The 24,223-nt window shown below is 60.1% G+C and overlaps 1 protein-coding gene across 6 annotated transcripts in view; it reads left to right on the top strand.

Annotated features, from left to right (window-relative positions):
- The window catches only part of CTDP1 (CTD phosphatase subunit 1), a 41,032-nt gene extending 30,477 nt beyond the window's left edge, over window positions 1–10,555 (top strand). For 2 of the 6 annotated variants that reach the window (XM_079941706.1, XM_079941707.1), the window contains exons 12-13: window positions 2,316–2,500; window positions 9,732–10,555. In XM_079941706.1, coding sequence (XP_079797832.1) covers window positions 2,316–2,500; window positions 9,732–9,873 — 327 coding nt within the window. In that variant the 3' untranslated portion in view covers window positions 9,874–10,555. The remainder of the gene's footprint in view (window positions 1–2,315; window positions 2,501–9,731) is intronic. The other 4 variants (XM_079941708.1, XM_079941709.1, XM_079941703.1 and 1 more) reach the window with 3 other exon arrangements.
- The last annotated feature ends 13,668 nt before the right edge of the window (window positions 10,556–24,223 follow it).

Raw genomic sequence — 24,223 nt, 5'->3', positions numbered from 1 at the left:
CTCCTGCGGGACGAGCCCGCGCTGTCCGCCAGGCCTGGTGCTAACGCCGCCGAGCCGCGAGCCCTTTGTGGGCGGCCTGGCGTGCGTTCCAGGCTGGGGTCGCCCCGCGGTCCCTGAGCTGCTGGGATTGTGTGCTTCGGGGAGATTTTAAATGATTGGCTTCTTTTAGTTCTTTCTTTTCCCCTGCGAAGGTGGGATGCGGAGTTAAAGACCTGAAGTATTTTCAGAGCAAAATTTGACAAGAGGAGGTTTGCTTATCAAAATGAAGTTAAGTACAGCCACGTAAATATACCGGTGAAGCCAATAACCTGTTAGAATTAATACAATTAGGTGCTTTTTGTTAGGTGCCTTTAGTTTAACCCGAGAGGATATATTACGTGTGAAGATCTTGTGACCCCTGACGATAAAGCCAACACTTTAACTGTCAATTAAAATGTTTCCGTATTTTAACTTGTGAGGTCCCTGCGCGTTGTTCCTCCCTAGACTGCGTGTTGATAGACTTGAAATTGGATACAGTGGTTCAAAGACGTCAGCCTTGGCCTGAGCGCTCAGGGTGTGGCTGGCGGTCGCTGATCAGAGCTGCTCTGTAGAGGGGGTGCTCCCCCCCGCCCTCGAATTTAATCAGAGGGTTGAAACCCGTTCTGTCCCGTTTGCGGTGCCTTCCCCGAGGTGTCCCTGCCACGCACTGCGAGTCCACGACTCTCACAGGGAAGCGGGCCCAGTAGAGCCACGGGGAGCAGCAGGTGTGCAGGGCACACACCCAGGAGGGTGCTGTGGGCGTGGGAGGGGTGCCGAAGGGGCATCCCCTGGTCGTCCTGGGTTCTGGGCCCCACGGGAGCCTCCCTGACTCAGGGCTCAGTTAGAAGTGGGTGGTTTGCTGGAAGAAGTCAGAGTTCCCGTGAGTGAAGTCCACCTCACAGCCTTCCTTCCTTGGCGTGTTTTCTGAGCTTGATAAAGTAGCCATCCCGCCCCGTAGTTTAAAGTTCCAAAAGCCCAAGAGCCCGCGTGGGCGCAGCCCTCGTCCCCCCCCGCCGGCCGCCCTCTGTCTCGCATATGCCGCGCGGCCCCCGAGTGCTGGCTGTTAGCTGGGTTCCAGCCTCGCTGTGCTGGAGCCGCAGGGGGTCGTTCCCTGAGCGTTTGGTGCACGGTCGCTCTTGCTTGGTTGACCAGGGGTGTGGCAGCGCCCCCCTGGCTTCGCCCTGAGACCTTCACCCGCAGCCGCAGCCAGCAGTCGAGAAACACAGGACGCGCACGGCCCACGGGACTCCCCGACGCCACACGCAGTCGTAAATGGGGGGTCCCGGGTTGTCACGCGTCCTTCTGACCAGCCGGCCGCCTGTCGGTTCCCACGCTCCTGCCGGGGCGGCTGAGAACTTGGGAAACGCGGAATCGGGCACGCGGTCGAGGCCTGACTGGCGGCGGGTGAAGGGCACACGGGTGAGGTCGGGAGGGTCCCGGCCAGAGGCTCCCGAGCCCTGTGCCTCGGGGGTTCTAGGGAGGCTCCCTGGGGGCGGGGTGGGGTGGAAAGGTCCAGGGCGCTCATCCGCTGGTGCTTCTGGGTGACCGGCCCCACCCCAGAGTCCACCACGGTCGCCTCATTAGAGCAAAGGTGCTCCCTCGTCCAGGAGACTCCGGGGGTTTGGGAGCTCTGGCTGGGAGCTCACGGGGGCAGAGTCCGGTGAGCAAATCTCTTGTCGCTTCGCACACTTGAAGCAGCTTCACAGATCAAACTTGTTAAGTGATGACCCTGCTCTGAGGCCATAAGAACGTAGTTACGCTAGCTGACGGGACACGGGGTCTCTGCTCCTTCCTGGAAAAGGTGCTGGCGGGTCCGTGTTCAGGAAACGTGGGCCCGGCCTCCTCTCGCCGCTGCCTTCCCCTTTCCAGCGCCCCGTCCGCCGTCGTGGGCGTCAGGTGTCGTCGGGGCCCTGCCCCCTGCCCCCCAACCGCCCTCCCTTGCCGTGTCTGTGAACAGTTAAGCCTGAGGTCTGTCAGAGAAGACAGACGGGCAGGCACCCCACACGTGGCCGCGTGGGTCCCAGGACCCGGCGAGGTGGGCGTGGAGGAGGGACAGCCCAGGCCACCTCTGCCTCCCGTCGTGCACCCCGTGGGCCTTGTCCACGCTCCTCGGTGCTGGTTGTAAGCATCCGTCTCGCGGCAGGCCCCGTGTTGGAGCTTTACGGGGTGTCCTGCGTGCTTAGTCACGGGAAGCGGGGCCCGTGCAGAAATCTGCGGTGGTGTCACTCCCGAGGGAGGGGCCGTTGCGTGGATTCTTTGGAAAGGTGATCTTGTGCTGACTCTTGGCCCTTTGTTAGGTGGATGACATCCTAGGAGAGGGCAGCGATGACAGTGACAGCGAGAAGAAGAAGCCGGGAGATCGGGAGGACCGGCAGCGGGGACCGAGGCCCGGGCAGCCTGAGGCCCTGGGGGCCCCGAGGGGGCCCATGCTCAGGTCAGCGCCACCCACCGAGAGGAATGCAGCAGACGGCCGGGGGCCCAGGTGAGGGGGCCTGCGAGAGGAAGGGGGGCAGTCTGGGGGCCCAGGTGCAGGGGAGGGGCTGGGAGGCGGGGGGGTTGCCCAGGTGAGGGGGTCCTGTGCGCTGCCCTGCGAGTGGCAGACACCTTCCAAGCGCCAGACACCTTCCGTGTTGATCAGTGCACTGTTGTTATCCTGCTGTATCTTCCCAGCGTTGTTACGGACCATGGTGTGTGGGTATCATTTTCAAGGCAATAGTGAAGGGGGTAAGAGACCTAAAGACGTCGGTCTGGGTGGTCCTGAGAGGGCAAAGGTTACTGTCCTGTTTCTGAAACATACAAAGCACGTTACAGGTTGTTTAGAATATTACGTTTGTGGTGCCCTTGATTTTTATCGTTTTTTATGATTCAGTTACCATTTGGGCAGATGTAACTCTTCCCCTTCACAGAGTGCACAGTGTGTGTTGTAGGTGGTGGTTCGTGCCCAGGTGTGGTCCCAGCGGCCCAGGAGCCTGCGGTGGGGCTCCTCTCCCTGAGTCCCCGCTCATGTCTGGAGGGCTGCTGTGTGTGGACCCAGGATGGGACACGGCCGGGAGCAGCGTGCTGTCCACCGATGGCGGCCCCGTGCTCTGTGTCCAGCTGCGCGGTGTGTTCGCAGCCCCAGGGTTTCGAGTGTTCAGAGGCAGGTCGTGGTGAGGACTGGCCCCCGCGTGACCTCGGGCATGTGCAGGGCATGGGCCGAGGGCAGCTGCCCACACCCGTGTCTGCCCTCGGGGTCACTCAGCTGTTGGGACTGTGAGTGCTGACGCTGAGTCAGGCAGGACAGCACGACGGTGCTTGCTTTTCCGTTTCACTGTATTTTCCTTTGCTTACTTGTCGGTATGCACGTGCGTACGGATGGGTGTTTTGTTTTGCTTTGTTTTATTTTTGCCGTACCTCGCAGCATGTGGCCTCTTAGTTCCCCGGCCGGGGATCAAACCTGTGGTAGGGGAGGGGTGGTTTCTTCCGGGGTGATTCAGGCATTACGTTTGTCGTGTACCCTGTTTCTGTTATTACATTGTAACGTATGATGAAATAAGTATACCGTTTACCACAGTGCAGAGTCAGCGGGAGCCCTGAGCTTGCTGTCACTTGCCGCTCACTCACAGGGTTTTGATACGAGTCTGCGAGCCATTGATTTATTATGGTCTCTGGGCAGCCAAACCTCCCTGCTAATGAGAATCTATCTGCAGCCGCTCCCCAGCGGGTCCCAGCGTCCCCACCTCAGCTCCACCCCAGATCATGAGGCATTAGATGCTCATAAGGAGCGTGCAACCAGGACCCCTCGCGTGCACAGTTCCCCGCAGCGTTCATCCCCCTGAGAATCTAATGTCGCCGCTGACCTGACAGTGATGCGAGCGACAGGAGCTGCTGTAAACAGAGATGGAGCTTCGCTCTCCTGCCGTGCGGCCCGGTTCCTAACAGGCCACGGACCAGTCCGAGGCCCAGGGGTTGGGGACCCCTGCCTTACACAGTTGTTTGACCCAGCTGCGTCTTCAGCTCCGCGCGAGGGCCCCGTGGGGCTCTCGAGGGCCGTGGGGAGCTGGGCCCCTCTGAAGAGTGCGCTCCCAGAGCCCCGGGTCCACTGCTGCTGCACTGCTGCACCTGCCAAGTGACGAGGAAGACAGAGCCTTTTCTCTAAGACTGGGAAGGACGGGCCGGAGTCCTGGGGCGCGCGGCCTGCTTTGTCTCCACGGAGTCATCTGCCCACACGGGAAGTAGTTCCGGGCCACGGGAGAAAGCCTTGCCTGCGGTGGTTCGGGGCTGCCATTGGGGCCAGAGGCGTGTGGCCTGCGCCCACCGCGGCTCCTCTCAGCCCCGCACGGTGCCGGGGAGTCCAGCGCCGGGGCCGGGGCTGTGGTCCGCGCTGGGCCGGCGGGGGGTGGGCGGGGGGTGATCGGGAGCCCCCCCCCACCCCGGCCCGGGCCTCCTCACCATCCTCACTGCAGCTGCTGTTTCACACCGTGCCGTGGGGCTTGACCTCAGCTCTGTGGGAATCTGAGTTGAGGCCAAAGCCCAGGGTCCACCGGACGCCGCCTCCCCCTGGGTGGCCAGAGACCCTTGTTCCCGCCCCCGCCTGCCCCTCTGCCGCTCGGCGTCTCCCTGTACCCGACGTCGAGTCTGCCCTGCGTCGGGGCTGAGGCGCTGTGATGGGGCTTGGGAACTCACCCCTTTCTCTGCCCAGAAGCTGGCGAACGTGGTTTTCGCGCAGGTTTTATTCCTGTCAGTGGGCTCTGGGTGTAGAAGTGTGAATGCTTTGGCTTTTCCCATAGTAGCATTTTTACTTGAAATTAAGTCAGGCTTGTTTGGGGGGTTTGTTTCTTGCCTGCGGGACATTTCGGTCCACGGCCTTTGCCGCGAGCGCTGGCGCCTTGCGCCCTGGGTCGCAGCCTGGCTTCTCCCGAGCGGTTGGCAGCACGTCCTGCCGGCCTGAGTGGCCAGGCTCTTCTGCGGGATCTTAATGTCACTGGAACTTGAAGGTGACTTCTGATGGAAGGACGGGGGTGGGGTTTGGGCTTGTCCACTGAGAACCGATCCACTCTTCTTTCAAATGAACAGACGTCAGACGCCCGTCTTGCACACGGCAGCTGGAGGGGCACTTCCGCTCCTTGAGGTAGATCCCTGCGTAAGAAGTCAGGGCCGTGTGGCAGGCACTTGGCAGACGAGACGTCTGCAGGCGTCGGAGACGCCGCCCTGCCCCCGCCACTCGCAGGAGACGCCGACGTGGAGACGCGGCCTGGGGTCTCGTGTCGTGGGCGGTCGGCTTGGCCAGCGGAAGCCGGCTCTCTCTCCCCGAAGCCCGTTCTCTAAGTGCCAGAGAGTTTAGTCTCGGCGCCTTCCCACCCCACCCGGTCCCGTGGTGAACTAGTCAGGAGCGCCACCCACGTCTAAAGGCGAAGCTCTGACCCGCGTCCCGGGCTCCCACCGCCCGGTCCGCTGCCGCCTCCCCTTCTCCGCAGGGGTGCGGTGGCCGGGGTCCCGGCCGAACGTGCAGACGGACGGTGCGCAGTTGTGCGGAGGCCCTCACGCGTGAGAGCTGTTCTCGGTGCTGGGTGGTCACCTAGGCAAGGCTGTCTCTACTCCGCTGGGGACGTCGGTCATTTCTAAAGATGGAGGAGACGTGGGCCCGGTGTTTGCGACCAGAGAGCAGACCCAGCTCTGCTGCCGCGGTGGAGCCCGGAGGCCGCTTTGCGGCCAGCCCTCCACCTCTACCCTGTCGCTGCCTTGCCGTCGGACACCTTCTGTCTGCGCTGCCAGCTGGTGACCCTGGACCAAGGTGCTTGGCTCAGGTTGTAAATTCCCCAGGCTGTGGCTGAGGAGCTGCCCTTCTGTCGCGTGGACACGTGGCTTCCCGTCGATTCGTGTGTCGATCTGTGATGTTTAACCTGCCGTAGCCGACAGCACCGTGGTGACGCCCTGGGCCCCAGCCCTTTGCGTGCGCGAGCTCATCACACACGGTCGACTTCTGAAGGCGGCTCGCCGAGGTCGGAAGGCCTTCGCACTCTTGGCCTGGTAGCTGCCCTCCGGCCGTGCAGGGTCGTGCTGGTGGTGAGGGGGCTGGCTGTCCCCCACCCTCCCTGTCACGGTGCTTCATGACGGCTTCTGGGCCCTGCAGTGTGGTGGATAAAAAGTGGCGCTGTTTTAGTCGTGTGTGCCTTTCTCTCTCCCTGCGCTGAGCCTGCGCCCAAGGCTGGACCCCAGAGACGTTGCGCTGTTGGGGGGGGGGGCGGTGCCGGTGCAGCAGCTTCCCCAGAACAGCCCCGCCCTGCGGGTAGGGGAGACCAGTGCCCGGAGCGGCTGCAACGCAGTAACTAAAACGTCCAGTTTCCAGCGAAGAGAATCGTGAGACATCGGAGAGACAGAAGAATGAGCCACAGACAGCACAGAAGAGGCCGGAGAAGCTGCCCGAGAGGGCGACCGCGTATCAGAGAACAGACGGGATACGTTCCCAGAGCCGCGGAGACGGAGAATCGCCTAAGGGTCCTGGGGACAGTGTCCCAGACGGCACCGCCAGGCCCTCGGCGCGCACGTGGCAGGACTGCCAGGGACGTAATGACTGGCACCTTCCCAAATGTGATGGAGAACGTCATCTGACACATCCCGGGAGCTCAGGACCCGTTTTTCAAGTAAAAACGCTACTATGGGAAAATCCAAAGCGTCCACACTTCTACACCTAGAGCCCAGCTCAGAGGTCCCCATCTGCACGCTTCACGGCAAAGATGCAGGAAGCCAAGACCAGGACGGGGGTCAGAAGACTGCCTCAAAATAGGCGACATCACCTGAGTTCTCAGGCTTTTCAGAAACAGTTCAACAGGTGTGGCCCGTACGATTTTTCCTTGGAACGTGCCCTCTCGCCCTGTGGCCCTGACCTGAGCCCACGCCCTGGAGCCCGGTGTTGTGTTACAGTGACCTACACGTGCACCTCTTTGAAGAAGCAGCAGAGCCTCCGCTGTCGTGACCGGACAGGGCAGGCAGGAGCCCACGCGCGTCCTCTCTGCCTCAGGGTCCAGACGGCCTTCCACACCCCAGGGCAGGTGCTCCCCTGCATGCACGTGGACACATGCACACACGTACCTGAAACAGCTTTTGTTAGGTAAAATAGTGACCTTACCACCTGCCATGCTGCTCTGTTCTTTTTCTTTCTGCCAAAAATACCAAGCTGGTTGTAACCAGCAATTTGAAAAATAGATGTGTTATGGATTGTCTGATCTTGTTGGTTAGACACCGGTATGAAATAATAATGTGTGTTTATTTGCCGTAGTTGCTAAAATAATTGTGCATCTTATTCAACAGCAGACTTCAGGGGCGGGTCCACGTGCCTCTTTGCAGCAAAGAGCTCAGAGGCTGGGACGTGAGGGAGGAAACGTACATGCGTGATTTATGTTCCTGTTCACGTTCTTGCTTTATTCCACGTTGAATCTGAGCTGATTCTTGAGCCTTAAATTTTCCCCAAATTAAATCTGTTAGCGTTTCTCTAGGGGACTGTGCTGTTGGTTGTGAAAACAGAATACAATTATTGCAGGCTCTGCTGAGAGGAAAGGAAGCTGGTATCAATTTTAGGCATTTATTAACCACGACTTGCAGCTGTGCCCAGTCTTTGAGGTGATCTTTAATTACTAAAACTCAATCGTGTTGGATATAGGAATACTCCAAACATTGTTTAGCCGAGACTGAAGGTTTTGCTCTTCCCAGCACAAGGCAAGGTTTTGCTCTTCCCAGCATAAGGCACTGCCGCTGCGGCCCCCGACCCTGGTCCCCAGGCCCCCGGACACGGCCGCACAAGCGGACACCAAGGTCCCAGGGTCTCTCCCGCAGGACCAGCCGGGCTCAGCACAGTCGACATTTGTCTCTCTGCACAGAGGCTGCGACAGCCGTGGGGTCCTGCCTAGCTGTTAGCTGGCGTCGCCCTGGGGGGTGGGGGGACACCCTGTGCAGCCCGTTCTGTCCCAAAAGGCTGCCCTGCAGCGGGGTCTCCAAGGGCAGTGCAGGAGGTTTTATCAACAGGACGCCCCGGGATCAGCCTCCTAGGGGCCTGCACTTCTCGTGCCCCGGGCGCGGCACCCGCCCCAGGGACACCCAGGAGGCGGGACACCCCGGAGGTGGAGGGCGGTCGGGGAGGAGCCTCGAGGACAGACCACGTCCCCACGTGCTCTCAGCGCCGCCGGCGGTGCAGCCACAAGTGGGGGCCTGGAAGGTGGGGTTCAGCCCCCTCTGCCCACCACCCGCAGCTGAGCACAGCTCAGGCCTGGGGCTGACTCTGCTCTGCTCTCGTGTGTGTTACCGCTGCCCACGCGCACACACGCGACCGCCCAGTTCTGTCCCTGGGAGGCGGTGCTGGGCACTGCCCCATGGAGCGTGGGTGTCGTTGGGGTTAGGAGAAAGCAGTCTCTCTAAACTGTTCCGTCTGCACGTCGTTTCTGAGTTTATCTGTTGTGTTCACTCAGCGAAGGGGAATCGTGCGAGCGCCTCAGCTTAATTACGCTTAACGCTTAACACCATCTTTGGCTCCACCATCTCTCGCAGATCCAGAGCTAACCCTGCAGTGTGTCTGAGGGGCTGGACCCTCGGGCCGCATGTCTGCTCAGATCTGGCTCGAGCTGGCGAGGCCCGGGCGCCGTGTCCCAGCCGTGGCTGTGCTCCAGCAGCCACCTTGGTCAGTGTTTGTCCTGAAAGCGCATCACAGGGTCCACACGGCTCCGTCCTCTTGTCCAGACCCTGGCGCCCTCCCAGCCGCCGGGTCGCTTCCCATCCGCACCCCCTTCCTGCACCGACCTCCTCCCGGTGCCGCCGGGACCTGAGAGGAGGGGTTTCTTTCGGGTTTACTTTCCCTTCCAGCCACGTGTGCTGCCGAGCCAGGCCGCAGCGGCTGGGCAGGGGCGGTGCTGGGTCGCAGTAAGCGTGCGCTTCCCCTTTGGGTCACGTGCTCCCTCCAGGGCCGGGGTCCCTCTCCTCTGACTTCCGCCAGCCTGGGGGCTGAATGTGCTTCCTGACAGGCACCTTGATTCGCTTTTCAAATTACATCATAGTATCTTTTTCAGTGTTCGTTGGCCCTTTGTTCTGCCAACTGCCCTTTTCTGTTTGAGGAGTGTTTCTCACAATTAGGTTACTCCTTGTCTGTTGTAGAAATTTCTGTGTGTATTGTAGGTCTTAGGTTATAGACGTCATAGTCTTGCACGTCATTTTCCGTCTCGTGTGTGTCTGTGACTGCTTGAGATGCCTTTTGTGTCTCTAAGAGGTAAATCTTTTGGGGGGTTTCTTCCCTTCAGAAGGTTTCCCCAAACCATAGTAGTTGTTGGGGGGCGTATATATATTCCTACGTAACTTTTCGATAAATGGTGCGACAACAGCTGTGAACTATTGATGTCCAAATGCAGAATAATTAATCGTAGCCCACAGTCAGAAATGTACTCAGCGGTTAACTCAAAATAGATTTCATAGACCTGAATGTAAAACATACACCCGTCTGCTGGCGGCTGTCCCCGCCTCCCTTCCCAGCGGCTTGTCCAGCTCCAGCTGTAGCCACCGAGCTCGCTCCGGGCCCCTCCCTCTCCCGCCCGCACACGTCCTGGGTATTTCGTTACCTGCCGGAGACAGAGGCTGCCTTGGTGCCCAGCCTGTGCTGTCAGGGCTGTTCCGGAAGCATGGGGGCTGGCGGCCGAGGGGCCGGGGAGCGTGTGCGCCACGAGCATCTCACGGTGCGTGTGCTTTCCTTGCAGGGGCCACAAGAGGAAGCTGAACGAAGAGGACGCAGCCAGCGAGTCCAGCGGAGCGTCCAGCTGCGAGGACGAGGAGGGGGGCAGCTCGGAGGCGGACGAGATGGCGGCCGCGCTGGAGGCCGAGCTTGGCGACCTCATGTGACCGCGGGGCGTGCACTCGACTCACCTCCGTCCCGGGAGCGGCCCCTCCTCCAGAGGGACATGTCTGTTTGCAGAGCTCCACCTGCAGAAACACACTGTTTTGCAGAAAGAGGTGTTTTTAGAAGTTTCACTACAAGAAAGCCTTCTTGCTAAGGACAGCGGGGCAGGGAACGCGGCCATGCCAGAGATCCTGGGTGAGCCCAGCAGAGCCGCACAGCGGGACTGGAGTTGGCGCTTTTTATCAGGAAGACGGGGGGTGTGGGGAGGTGTTTTTCCTTTAATTAGGCAGCACATTGCTTAGGGTGAAGGCTGGGCGTCTGACCAGACAGAGGGGTGAGGCGGCGGCAGCCCAGCATCCGCCTGCTTTTTCACGACTGAAGCTACCAGAACATGCACAGGTTTCAAGCGAGGCCGTGCATCGGCGTGTGACGAGGACAGGCCTGGGGCCCCCAGCTGCCCCCAGGGCCCTGCAGCTCCCGCAGGCGCCGGGACAACGGGCCCCGCCCTCGCGGGCATGTAAAGTTTTGTATATCTATTTCATACGTCACCCACCAAACAGATTTTTCTTTCCTTTAATAAAAGTCCCTTTTGTAAGCCTTCTGCTCTGCCCCGTTCCCTCGTCACGGGATGCAGCTCTCGCGCCACGTGCGTGGGTGAGCTGCCCTGTCCCGCTCCCCTCCAGGGCGCTCACAGGGCCGATTCCTGGGTGAATGACCAGGGCCTTGGACGCTGAAACAGAAAAGCAGATGACCCTCTCAAGCCGGTCTGTGGCTGTTAGTCTGTCCCTTACTGCACCAAAGCTTTAGGAATGCCAAGGACCGGTGTTGTTTCTAATCGCTAGATTTATGATAATTTGACCCAAGACACCCAAGGAAACCAGAGGCGATTCTGACCTGGGAGCTCAGTGCTGACAGGGTGTGAAACATCGTATTCGGTGTGTCAGCCAGACAGCATGGCCACGCGTGGTCCCACCCCTGGGGTCCCAGGTCTCACCCACAGGCCCTGTGTGCTCGGGCAGCCCAGGAAGACCCCACCCAGTACCGCTGACCTGAGACCCCTGGGCGGTAACGCTGGTGAACTTGCCTTCGTGCCTCCTCTGAGACAGCCCCTTGGTCCTTCCTGCGTGATCCCTCCAGGTCAGGCTGCAGGTGGAGGGAGCAGAGCCCGGGGTGTGCCTGAGTTGCTGCATTCCTGTTGTGTGGAGGGGCAGCCCCTGGGCTGCCGGGTCACCAAGACACAGAAGGTGTGCCCCCTTCCAACTCTAGATCAGCACACAGCAAACGTTCTTCTTTGCATTTTCTGGGCTAATTACTGGATTAAAAGTGAGTGTTAGGCTCAGGCTGTGTCCTGTTCACACTCTTCAGTTGCAGGTAAGAGCCGCAGCTGCAGTGGGCTTGTCTTCCTGTATCTATCCACTGGCTTGTCTGAGAAGCGGGGTGGAGCTTCAGGTACGGCTGGATCCAGGTGTTCACCAAACGCTCAGGTGTCATTGGGAACTTGAATCCTCCTCCCATGGTTTGTCCTCTCTTTGATGGTCAGATGCCACCCACCCTCCGGATGATGGGGGTGGGGGGCAGAGTGGGAATCGTGATGCACATGGGACAGGTGTGGGCCGGCAGACGTGAAGAATCTAGGCACAGTCCCCGCCTAGTTTTCTCACCAAGGTGAGTGTACCTTCGTGTACTTGCCAGTCTCCACAACAGCAGTGTGAGGCTCCGGGATTCCCGCTCAGAACCATTCCTGGGGAGCAGCAAGGGGCCCCTCTGATGGGTCTGTACTGGGGCAGGAACGGAGAAAACAGAACTGGGAACGTGACTAATCTCAAGGTTTCCCGCTGAAACCCGACACAGCGCCTCGGGTGGATATCCCTTAGAGGGCTGGGGGTGGTTACACATCTCCTTGCAGCCTTGTTCTCCGTGGCCTGTGCTTGGCATGCTGAGCCGTCCCGGGGGCCGGGGTGGCACCGGAGGTCCCCGGGGCCCCTTGAGCCTCCTGAGGAGGTGATACCACCTTTGGGGGAGGGTTGCCTGGGGGACCTGCGTGCCGTCTCACAGAGAGAAGTGCGCTCGAGTCAGGGAGATGCTGGATAATTTGTGCAACTCCTCCAAGAGACATCTTTTCTAGAAATTTTAGTAGGAAGCTTGAACTTGCCATCCTGAACGTAACTTAAACGTCAGGCTTTACGCTTAAGACAGCTGTCTGAAAATTCACGACCAGGAATTGGGAGGGAATCCCTTCGGTCCACGAGAAATCTTTGCACAAGCAGATCATAAATTGAAGCCACTTTTTACAAACACTCAGAAGTCTGTGACGCTGGAAATGTGACATTTTACCCTCTTCCTTGAGAAGCGGAATGTTGAAATTTTGTGTAAACGTGGGTGGATCTCATGTCCCATCTGAGTTTTTCATGTTTTTTCACGTTTTTAAAACAACTGTGAAGCTGTGATGTGGGGACACCTGTCGTGTGAGTCTGACCCGTCTGTGGGCCCACCCCACGCGGAAACCCGAGTCAGGGCCAGGGGCTGCCCAGGTGTCAGAGCGGGGGCACTGGTGTTCCCTGCAAGGACCCGGGCTGCCCCACGCGAGCAGAAGAGCCTGGAGGATGACCAGAGCCACCCAGTCGTGCGCCACAAGGGCCAGCTTCACGGTACACGCCTTGTATTCTCAAAGATTCGATCCAGTGTGGACTGCTGAGCGTGTGCACGTGCACGTGTGCACATGTGTGTACACGCACACACGTTCAGAGCTGCAGCCTGGTCTTTACATAAAGCTTTTCCATTTTGAAAGTGCTGCCCAGGTGGAAAAATGTTCAAGTACAACAAAGGGAGCAGGCCGTTCATCACCCCACCCAGAGGTGACAGTCGCATTCAGCGTTTAGTCCTTTCCTGTGGTCATGAGCCTGGCTTTTTAAAAGTAATCTAATTGTGAAATTTTAACGTAGACCCCATCGAAGATGAGGAAGAAAAATTGCTATAATCCTGCCACCAAATCTAACCACATTAGCATTTCAATGTATTGTTTTAGTTTCTTATGCATATTGTTTTAATAGAATTTAGTTTTCGAGCAGCTTAAGGCTAGAGCACCGTCGAGGGGGAGGTGTGGATCCTTCCTGTACACCCCCTCCCGGCCCGTGCACGGTCTTCCCCACTATCAACACCCCCACCAGACGGGACATTTGTTACAACTGATGCACCTATGTCCACACATCATCACCCACAGTCCACAGTTTATGTTAAAATTCACTCTGGGTGTTGTACATTCTGTGGGTTTGGACGGATGTGTAATGACACGTATCCACCATCATGGGGTCATACGGAGTGTTTTCACTGCCGTAAACATCCTCTGTGCCCCCCCGTATCTCCCTCCCTCCCCCAGCCCCCGGCACCACTGATCTGCTCACCGGGTCCACAGTTTGTCTTTTCCAGAACGTCCCGTAGTTGGACACACAGTGCTCAGCCGTTTCAGATGGGCTTCTTCCACTTAGCAACACGCGTTTGCGTCTCCTCGTCTCCTCCATGTCTTTTCATCGTCGATATCCAGCATATGCAAAAGGCAGGCTGCTGGAGGCTCCGTGAGGCAACCTGGCTTCTTCTAAAGATAATCAGCGAGAAAAGCAGAAGAGATGGAGGGGAACCTATTGATTAAAGGCAAGCACGCCGCCAATCCCAGCGCGTGGGCTTGTTTGGGTCCTAATTCACACAAACTGAAAGTGACAGACACAGCGTGACAACAGGCAATTTAAACATGAACACGTGTGATATTAATGAATATTGTTCACTTATTTTAGGTGAAGTGTAGCTCTTAGGAGCCCCCTTTTTAAGAGGATGTACTGAGATTTATGATGCAATGGCATGATGTCCGGGGTTTGCACTGCAACAGTACGAGGCACAGCGGGCGGGCGGAGGCTTGGAGGGGGGCAAGGTCAGTGCAGTTTTCACTGGAGAAGCTTGAGTCCTGCCTACTTTGTATGTGTTTGGAATTTTCTGTAATAAAAAGTGACAACAACATGAATAAGGTCGCTCGGTCTGAGTTTTAGAGATGCACAGAACACGGCCGGTTGCTTTGTAGTGAAAGGACGGTTCGGTTGGTCCCGCACCCCAGGCTGCAGACCCAGGCCCCAAGCGCCCCAGGCCCCAGGTGGGCAGCTGGGCTGGCCCCCCTTGTCGGCTTTCCTCCCAGGGGCCCCTGGGCCTGAGGTCAGCAATGTCTGTGGCCCACGCGGGACCCGCTGTAGTGCTCGCTTAGCCCTGCTGAGCGTGTGACCCCCCCAGGCACACGCACACGTACATGTGGGGGCACACGTGTGCACACACGGTGTGCGTGCACGCACACGCCACCGTTCAGGGTTGACGGGTGCCGCATCCACGGGAGATGGTCTCCCGCGGGCTCTGACCTAACAGCTGAGCGCCCGCCGCGTCCTGGCACCAGCCAGGGACCATCTGTGCAGAGACGAAGGCCCCTAAGGACCTGGCCTTGGAGTCTGAGCTCCGAGCAGCAACACGAGTTGACAAGGTCACCATGTGTGGTGTCACCCGAGAGGCTGGACCGAGTTCCACAGCACTCTGTGGGCAGCTGCTTCCAGGCTCTCTGTCTCCCCCGAGACGACAGCGCTCCAGAAAAGTCGGCCTGGATTTGAGGTTGGGGACGTCCTGGCTTCCTGTGTGTGCTGCGGAGATCACGGTCAGGACCCCTGGCTCACGCCACGGGGGACGAGGGGCCGCGACAGGTTGGGTCAGCCCTGCAGAGAGAGCCCCCCGTGAAGTCTGGGGGCCCCCTCAGAGCCCGTCAGGGTCTCGGCCTCTCCCCTGCCCTCTGCAGAGGCCCCGGTCGCTGGGGAGAGGCTCAGAGGCAGGTTCCGTCCAGCTGCATCTCTGGGGGTGGAGCTGCCGCCCAGCACTCGGCGCCATCGTCACGTCTGCTGAGAAGGAAACAGCTCAAAGCCGATGGGCGCCATCCTGCTTGCCCTCGGGGAGGCGGGAGCCGCTGGGGGGGCAGGGCGCGGGGGCATGCGGGGCAGGACAGGAGGACACCGCCCGCCGCCTCTGGACCAGGGTCTCCGGGGGCCACTCCGGACTCTGCGGGCAGCTCCGCCTCTGACCCCTGGAGGGTCCCGGGGTAAAGACCCGGGGCTGCGGAGCCGGCAGCCCCTCCTTGCCCACGGTGATGCCCCCCAGGCGCCCCAGGGTTTCCTCGTGGACTTCGTGAGAAGAGGCAGCCCCCCGCCTCTGGGCTGAGATTGACGTGTGGCCCTGGTTCCTCTCTGTCCCAAGAGAGCCGCCAGCTCGACCGGCACGGCGAGCACCGAACCCCGCTGCTCCGAGATTCACTCCGACAGCAAGTGTGTCGTGGATTCTGTTCCCTCGGGACGAGGGGGGCCTGTCCACAGCCGCTTTATCGTTAGAAACAAAGTGAAGCCACGGGCCCCCGGGGATGAAAGGAGCCCAGCTCCCGGAAGCGGCTCCGCCCGTGCCCCCCGATGAAGTGACGCGGGAGCCCCCGTCTGAGCCCTGAGTGGCGCCCGCCGGGGCCCAGGCAGCGCCCAGCGACCTGCTGCTGCTCCAGATCCAGCGCGTTCCCGGCAGCGAAGAGCATCCGTAGCCTCCCCCCGCCCCCATGGCTCCCGGCCGCCCCCCGCCCCCCATGGCTCCCGGCACTGCTTCCCTCCCGGGACTCGGTGCCACCCCATGGCGCCTCCGCGAGCACCTGGCGGGCGCAGTGGCTGCTCCCGTCTGTCGAGCGTCTGAGAATGGCAGCGACGGCAAAAAGGGAGCCTCTGGCTTCGGGGAGGGTGTCTGCTGGACCGATGGGTCCTGGACGGTGCCTTGTTGGGACCCCAGCGGTGGCCCGGCTTGTGCCCTTCCGGAAAGGACCCGCTGCCCTTCTGTCGGCTCACGTGCAGGTCTGCACACAGGACCCAGTGCGAGGAAAGGGCTTCCCGCTAAATAAATAAGTGATCAGAACAACAACGGGAATAGCAATGCTTGAAACATCACTGACTTAATACCCTGATAGGTACTTTCAGCACCGAAAAAAAAAACGAGAGACCCCATCTTTTCCTTTGCTGAAAAAGTCACTTGATGTGAAAATGCAAACCCAGGGGAGACCAGCGCTCAGCATAACAGGTGTTGGTCTCCACGAGCGTTTCTCGTCAATGCAGTGTCGTAAGTGGCTCGTCCGTCCAGGGTGTCGCAACCTGCACTTACTGACTGGAGAGAACACAGCGCCCGCACTGTCAGCGCCCACACCCAGAGCGCCTACAAGGAGCACCTCGGGAAGAAAACAAACCCTCGCCTGGGCCCACGCAGAGCCGACCTCGCCGGGCGACGCAAGGGCGTGAACTCTGGGATTGAAAGCCTGGGAGGGCGGGTCGAGTTCGATCACCACCCCCAGCCGACGTGATCCACTCGGAAGAACCGGGCTGGGTGTGGGCAGCGGGCTGTGTCCCCAGCTACCACCACCTGCTCGTGCTGTCCCCGCGGAGCCCTGGCGGCCCATGGCTGTGTGTCACCGGGGTCAGTGGGCGAGGAGCTTGTGCCGGGGGCCCGGCCACCTGACACCCTGGGGACAAGCTTGTCTCCTAGGGTCCCCTGTCTGCCCCCCGGTCCAGCCCGGCTCCGGCGTTTCCTCGGTCGTCAGGCCCCCTCATCCCCCCCAGGTCCTCAGTCTTTTTCTGTCACGACCCAGACCTTTCGACGAGCACAGCCAGGGATTCCCAGACAGTCCCTCAAGGTGGGCTTTTCTCAGGTTCCCGGGACCTCGCCTTGGGGGGCCCGGTCACCCTGTGTCGGGACTGCAGTCAGAGCAGCGGCAGCCAGCTTTCTACTCCGCTTTCAACAGTTTCTGAGACCTGCGGTTACCCTGCCCATCGCGGAGCTTCTGCACCAATTTTAGCCTCCATGGATGGTCTTAACCACAGTTACTGCTCTGGTTTTTGCCACATAGGGGGCCTTGAGGCCCAGCCCACTGTCCGGGGGCCTCTAGCAGCCACGGGCCCCTGAGGCCCTGCCCACCCAAGGTCTGGGCGCACTCGGGGGTGGGCGGGGCCGCGGCGCGGCCGGCTGGTGGCGGGTACCACAGCCACACACGGGCTGAAAGACAGTGCTGGCCTCCAGCACCCAGGAGAGCCTCAGAAATACCGTCCAAGTGAAGGAACGAGCGGTCGTATTTGCTTTGATCGGGGAAAACTAGACTTCACCTCCTAATAGCTGAGCTACATAGAGGAGGTTTTAAATTCTTTTTTGGTTTGTCTATGTTGTTTTAACCCTCGCCCCTCGGTGAGCGGCATGAGTGAACAAGCAAGCCGTACACTGCAAGCTTTCCTGAACGTCGGGCCAGGCCCTCCATCCACAAGGCGGGTCCAGCTGTCCGCGTGGTGGGCGCCCGAGCGACCCTGGAACCGGCAGCACCTGCTCTAGGCGGAAGGCAAGCTCCGCAGCTGTGAGGACCAGTCCCGGGTGAAGACGCTAAAGACGCAATGCCGCGAAAGTGCAGAGACCTGTCCCACACGCCGCGCCCTGGAGAAAGAGCCCGTGCGACGTGACGAGGTGGGCCCTGACAACTGCGCCTTTGAGAATTCCAGGGCGTGCTCGGAACCACGGAGGACTCGGCCATGAGGAGGACCTCCCGGGCGATGACGGCAAGAGTCAGCGGGGCCTCGGGACACCCAAGGGGAGACACGGGCTTCTCACTCACCTCCAAGAGCCCTCACTGCTGGGACAGGCGGCCTGGGCCCGGCTTTGCCCCACGTGCCTTAGTGGTGAGAGCAAAGTGGGCGGAATATACTGAACGAGATTAAGGCGGGATTAAAATCGGGGCCTGCGAGGCCAAGGCGCGCGAGGGCTTGAAAACTGGCGGCCCTGGTGGACGCCCCTCCCCGAGGACGGACATGGCAACCTCAGAGTCTGGTCCCTGCACAGCCGGCTCTGGAAACAGGATCATCAAAGGAGTAACAAGGGGGCCCTGAAACTTCTGGAAGGGTAGGCAGGCACACAGGACGCAGAGTCAGACCAGTGCCTGGTGACCAGCATCAAACACGCCGTCGAGCCTCTAACGCCTTCGGGGGGGGGGGGGGGTGTCCTGAGGACACAAAAATATTCGGCTATGCCGGAGAGAAAACCCAGCGAAGCCTGCGCCCCAGAGGTCAGAGCCCACTCTGCCTGCCTCTCCGTGCTGACCGCTTCCTGCGGCCCCTCCCCTCCTGGCTGACCTCTCCGCAGGCCGCCCCTCACACCCTGTTCCTCGGCCTCCGCCCGTAGCCGACCTCCTGGTCGTGGTCCCCACCGCGGAAGCCAGGCCACGCTTCTAGAGGGACACGTGTGTGGTGTCCAGAAGGACCGGGGGAGCCTCACTTCTCTTAGCATGATCTGGGGTCTCTGCAGCCGGCGGGGGGCGAGGGCTGCCCCCTGGACGGCAGCCTCCGTGCCCTGGAGCCTCGCCGGCCCCTCCTGTCTGCACCCGGCTTCCAGGAGACCCGCTGGCTCATTTCACAAGCCTGTGCTGCTCTGTTTCGCTTCCACTGACAGTTACTCAGCTGCCCGTTGGGCCCAGGGGACTTCCTTGTCACCTTGACGCGGAGCCCGCGCTTTCCCATTTAAGAGGCTTTGCAGGACAGCAGCTCTCACTGACCTCCACCTTCTCTGATCTGTGAGCCGCAGACCCGGTGCGACAGCCCCTCGGGCCCCTTGGACTCTGCCTGACCCGGGAGCAGCTTGTGATCCTGCAACGCGGCCTCAGCTGCCCAGCGATGCTCAGGGGAAATCTCTACACGGAGCACACGAGGAAAAAGGAAAATCCGAGCTCTAGAAGAGCCACCGTAGGGGCTCCTTCCTGTCCACTGTTCAAACATCAGTGTTGTCTGAAGTATATCAAAAGGATAAAATATAAAAATACGCTGGGGACAACACAATCCGTGCATTCATGAGTTATTTATCTATATGTACCTATAACACATTTAGCAGGAGTTTCATTTCTGCAACAGAAAAATATAAACATGGAACCCACACGCGCACGAACTGAACTTTTGTTTGCGTTTCTTCCGCTGTAAACACGTATGTGCGTCGAAAGGAGAACGGCGCCTGGACCCGGGCCAAACGCAGAGCCTGGGGGGCGGGCCCCCCCATCCCAGCCCATGAACCTTCCTCCGCGGTGCAAAGCGCGTCCTGGTCAGACCCTCTGGGCCTCTGAGTCATCCCACTGGCTCTGAGTGACAGGCGGGGGGACAAGCGGGCCCTGAAAACGGGCATGAGGCTTGGCTTTGAGCTCTCGCCGAAAATTCCTCCGACGCCTGTCAGCTGCGCCAGCCCACAGAGCATCCGTGAACGCCCGCCGCTCACGCCAACAGCACGCCCTTTGACACGCGTGTCAGAAGGCACCAGCGAGCCGGCGACAGGACAGGACAGCCCCTCCCGGCGGGGTTCCTTTCTTATTCATTCGCACATTTAACACGTATTTATTTGGTGCTGGTCAGTGCGCTGGGCACTGGAGGTGCAGCCACGAAGCGCGGCAGGATGGTTCCAGGGGAGGAACGCTGCAGTGGTCATCACTCAGCAGGCCGGGCCCGGTGGAGGGCAAGGTGCAGCCCGGCAGGAGCGGCTCCGCCTGCCCCGGGGCGACCCGGCCGTCTCCCAGCCCCGGCAGCCAGCGTCCTGCAGCTGCTGCTGAGACACAGTGAGCCCCCTTCGGCTTCTGGTGCAGAAGTCAATCACATCCAAGTAAAAAGGTGCACACGCAGAGCCCCGGGCTGCTTCCACGTGATCCCGTGACCCCGCTCACCTTCTGTCTGAGACCAGGCCCTGGAGTTCCCACATCTCGCTGGAAGCAGCCTTCTCCCTCCACTCACAGCGAGACTGTGGACAGACAGACGCCCGGCGCTGGGAACGGGTCAGGATCCACTGGGGCTGGTCTGTGGCATGTGCCGTCTCCGTGCTGTAAGTACTCCCACTTGGGGCTGGTTTCAGACCCAATGCAAGTGACCCAAGAGACAAAGCAGGACAGCAGTCAGGAACTGATGCGTTTTGCTCTGTGATACGTTATTTCATGGTCAGGTTGCGAGTGTTAAATGGTCAATTCACAAACGTTAATTTTAATGACAGCACTGCTGCACGGGGCCGCCTGTGCTTGCCCTGCACAAACATCAAACACGAAGGTTCTTCAGCAGCTCTGTGCTGCTGCCCTTCGGCGAGAGATCCTCTCTCTGCTGGTCCCTTTATGGCCTCTTAAGAGCCTTCCTTCTTTCCATAGAATCAAATAATGTAGAGCTGGACGGACTTCAGAGATGGGGAGGCCCACCCTCTGGCACGTGCTTGCGCGCGGATGAGCGGCCTGAGACCTTATAAAACGGAGATTCTGACCCGTGGTCGGGGCGGAGCCTGAACCTCCAACAGGCTCCGGGGGTGCAGGCCTACCCTGTGCAGACCACACGCGGGCGGCTGCCGTCCATTCGTTTCACATCCAGAGAGAGTCCAGAACTTCCCCCAAATCGTACTGCTAGTCGCTTGGACTGCCTGCCTGCCTTTCCTCTAACTTATTACAGATTTTCGGCTATTTTCAGTACCCTCACCTACACACACACACACATATTAAGCAAACCTCAAGAATGATCAGAAATCCCTCTGTCAACAGAACCCCCCGGGGAAATTTGCCTACGTAATTACACAGCGAGAGATATGCAGCCCCACACCGCGGAGTAACCCACGGGGCTCCGAGCCTGCAGACACTCGCTCTCCAGGGTTTCACCCCCCAGCAATGATCTGGGGAAACGTAGGTGCCTGGACTGTGCTGCCAGGACGGTTCGGGAACGGCCACCATTGGGCCTGAGTTGTGCTGGCCTTTCTGGCCCCGTTTCTCACAATCACCACGAGGCCATAACCCGGCCTGCGGTCTATCAAACGGCAGACGTCCCCGCTCCGGAGCTGAGCGGACCACCCCCTGCCCCTCGCTGAACGCAGCACAGGCGCTGCTCCAGGCTCGGCTTGCAGCCACCTTCTTGGCCCTGCCTCTGCCCACGGCCACCGATCCGTCCTGGCCCAGAGGCCCCGAGCACCAGGGCCTCCCCCGAGAACGCTGCTGCACGAGTTTCCCCGTGCGCAGCCCCCTGGGTCCAAGCTAACGCTCTGTGATTGGCTGAGCTGCCCCTCACAGGCTCTGCGTCCACTCCTGACACTGCCCTCTGGCTGCACGCCGTCCAGGGCAGAGCAGCCTCCGTCCGCTGGGAAAGCTGAGACCCACACCCTCCCCTTGGTCTCCCTGGGGCCTGAGGGCAGGACCAGCCAGGTACGATCTCTGTCTCAGAGCCTCAGCTGCGGGGGAGTGGATGTGTCGTCCTCCAGGGAAGCCTGTGGAGGCCTCCGGGCGTGAGGACTCCCCAGCAAGCTCTTGTCTCGTAGGGACGTGGACTCCTGGGCACATCTGCTGTTGAGATGAAGGTAATGACGCTGGGAAGTTGTTGAATTAGGCGCTGCTTATATGTGGGGACAGTGAAGGGTACGCTTCCTAATGAGGGATCTTTCTCTCCGTATGTGTTTCGTAACATTTGTCTTCTGCAAGACCCGGTATCACTCTTGAACCCGTGGGCTGTTGCGTTTCTTTCTAAAATCTAACTGTTCAGCTTCATAAAGTGGCCAGAGTCCAATCTGATCAAAAGGAAGGATTTAAAGCTCGCAGCATTTGGTACTTTTCCCCCAACAGCAACTGTCTCTAATTGCTCGGCTGTCTCGGAGCCCCTGATGGGGCCGGTGGAGGAGGCCTGGGGGAGCCTTCAATCACCTCGCTGCTCCTCTTTGAAAAGCTGTGGGTATCTTTTTATTTTTGGTTCTGGTAATCTCTGGCTCGTAGGCGTTGAGGGATGGGGAATTTTCCAGTCACTCCACGGCAAATACAGGAAAATAAGCGAGCGGGGTAACCATTCAAGTACCGGGCCTCTGCCTTCCGAGCCTCTGCAGGGCCGTGATTGTTCCCGAATTGTGTTGCCAGAGCTGCGTACCGACCAAGGAGGGGTCAACCACGGACGCCCCAGCGCTGTAGACCCCTGAAGGCGGGGGTCTGTCTTTCACCTGCTGAATCAGTCCCAGCGAGCGGCCCTGGATGGGTCCCTGGAAACTGCCTTCGCGAGAATAAGCGAGGGGACAGCGAGTGTTCACGGTCAACCTGAAAAAAGCGACCTTCTCCTAGAAGCGCCCCTTTCAGAACAGCTTCACGCGCTGGACGGCTGGGTTTAGGGACCCCCGGGCCGTGCGGCTGCAGGCGGGAGGGGCTGGCCTCTCTCTCCTCTTTGGTCCCTCGTCTCTTCCAGCCCTGGTCACCCCTCCTGTGACGCTGACCCCGATTCCTGCCCGTGAGGTCGCTGTGGGAGACTCACTGCTCTGTGCTCGGGACGGAGGGGGCTGGGGGCGCCCGGGGCTCCATCTCAGGCACCCGGGAGCTGCAGGCTGAGCCCAGAGCTGGGCCCCGATGCCACACCTGCTCCCCTGCCCTCAGCAGACCCCCCAGGTCCTGTGCAGCGACACGCCTTGCAGGAAGTGAGGCGTGCCCAGGGCATCACTCGCCTGGCTGTTAGAGCCCATCCATTCCGCCCGGAGCTGGACAGGGAGTCGGGGGCCAGCTGAGAGCCGGTGGAAACGTCTAGAAAGCCTTTCCAATGTTCTTCAAATAGGTCTTTCCAAAAAGTGATGTCCTGTCAACGCTTGTTATCTTGCTGCCAAACAAGTAAAACTTTCTACCCAAAGCAAACTTGTAACCAGCACCCTTGTCTGTTACCTACGATCCCTCGCCTGGTAATTACCTTTCCCACTTCTGATAATAAGTAGGAATCCACCCCACTGGGGGAGGGAGGGTGCGCGTGGGCAGAGAGCGAATCCAAGGGCAGTAGAAACAGCGTGCAGCCAGCCTAAGGCTAACTTGCCCCCTGCCCCGCCCCCGGCAGCACCGCCCATTCACAGCGTGCCTGTTCCGCTTGTGACATCACGTGGGTGATGATGTCACACTTGACGTCCCACAGTGACAGGCCCATTGCCTGTCCCCTAGACCACCAGTCCAGCACTCTGCAGAGAGCCGCAGGGGGAGAAGTGACCTCAGCGTCTGAGTCACCAGGTCCCTCCTTTCCACGAGGGTCCCAGAGCCACCTCCGCTGCTCTGTCCTGCAGACTCAGCCTCCCCCAAGGACACCGCCCCCCAGACACCCGGGGCCCATTGGGCTCCATCCTGTCGTGTCGTGAAATGACCCTTCTGACCCTTCATCCAAATACACAGCCCACCGCCGCTGGGTGTGCCCTACATGTGTCCTCATCGGAGAGGATGGGGGGACGAGAGGTGCCAGGGCCAGAGGCCTTCTCAGCGTCCGACGGTGTCCCAGCTGGGAGCTCGGGGGTGGGGATGCATCCACAGAAGACCACCCGCAGGCCGGACTCGAGCCCACAGAAGGCTGTCACGCTCGGGGTTGTGCTTCGTCCCAGAGAAAGGACACAGACGCGGCAGGCAGTGGGGGAGCCCGTGGCAGGACCCCGGGGGGCACCAACCTCGGGGTCTCCATGGTCCCGGCCCTCGGAGGTGGGCAGTTTCACTGTCCTGAATCTGTGCGCGGCAGCCGCCCAGGGCGTGTCCCCCGGGAGGCAAGCTGAGCCTGGCGCCCACTCTTACATGTGGCTCGGCTGGGCCGTTCCCCCCAGGCCGGGTTCTTCCCTGTGGAGGCACGAACTGCTCTCACCGAGGAAGCCCAGCCCAGAGAGGGTCTGGGCCTTGTGCTCTGCGCCCAGCACCGTGACCATGAGCATCACACCCTGTGATGTCCCCGCCTGCAGCCCCGCACCAGGGCCCTGGGGTTCAGTCTGCGTCTGCTGCCAGCTGAGAACGTTCTAGCATCTCTGCTTCCTGGGGCCGTCTGTAAAGAAAACCATAGCTCTTGTTTTGTTTTGTTTTCTGTGGACCCTGCTTTTTCAGACCACACGTGCTCCTCTGAGAGTGGAAGCCGGGAGGGGCCCCGGGCCCTGCAGGCACCCGAGTTTCTGTGAGACCTGGGGTGCTGAGCCGGGGAGGGACTCGCCTGCCCGGGAGGGCTTCGTCCTGGGATCTTCGGGACCCGGCGACCCGTCAGGTGGCCACGGGGACTTGGTGCGGCGGCCGGAACTCAGAGGCCTCGAGCGCATTCACAAAGGCCCTGAAAATGCCTGGTGCAGAGGAGCACCCAGTCCCGCCCGGGTCCAAACAGCGTCCAAGGAGCGCTTTAACAACAGTGACACATCTGACCCCGGTTAGCCTGTCTCCTTGGATACCAGGATGGTGAGGACGCAGGAGGAGCCTCGCTTGCAGCAAGTTGTTGCTTCGTAACTGGGGCAGAGGCTGCGAGAGGGACCGCTGCA

The sequence above is a fragment of the Stenella coeruleoalba genome (genome assembly GCF_951394435.1).
Source record: "Stenella coeruleoalba genome assembly, chromosome: 14".
NCBI classification, from domain to species: Eukaryota; Metazoa; Chordata; class Mammalia; order Artiodactyla; family Delphinidae; genus Stenella; species Stenella coeruleoalba.
Note: the sequence above shows the minus strand (reverse complement) of the source record. Positions and strands in the feature narration are given on the sequence as shown.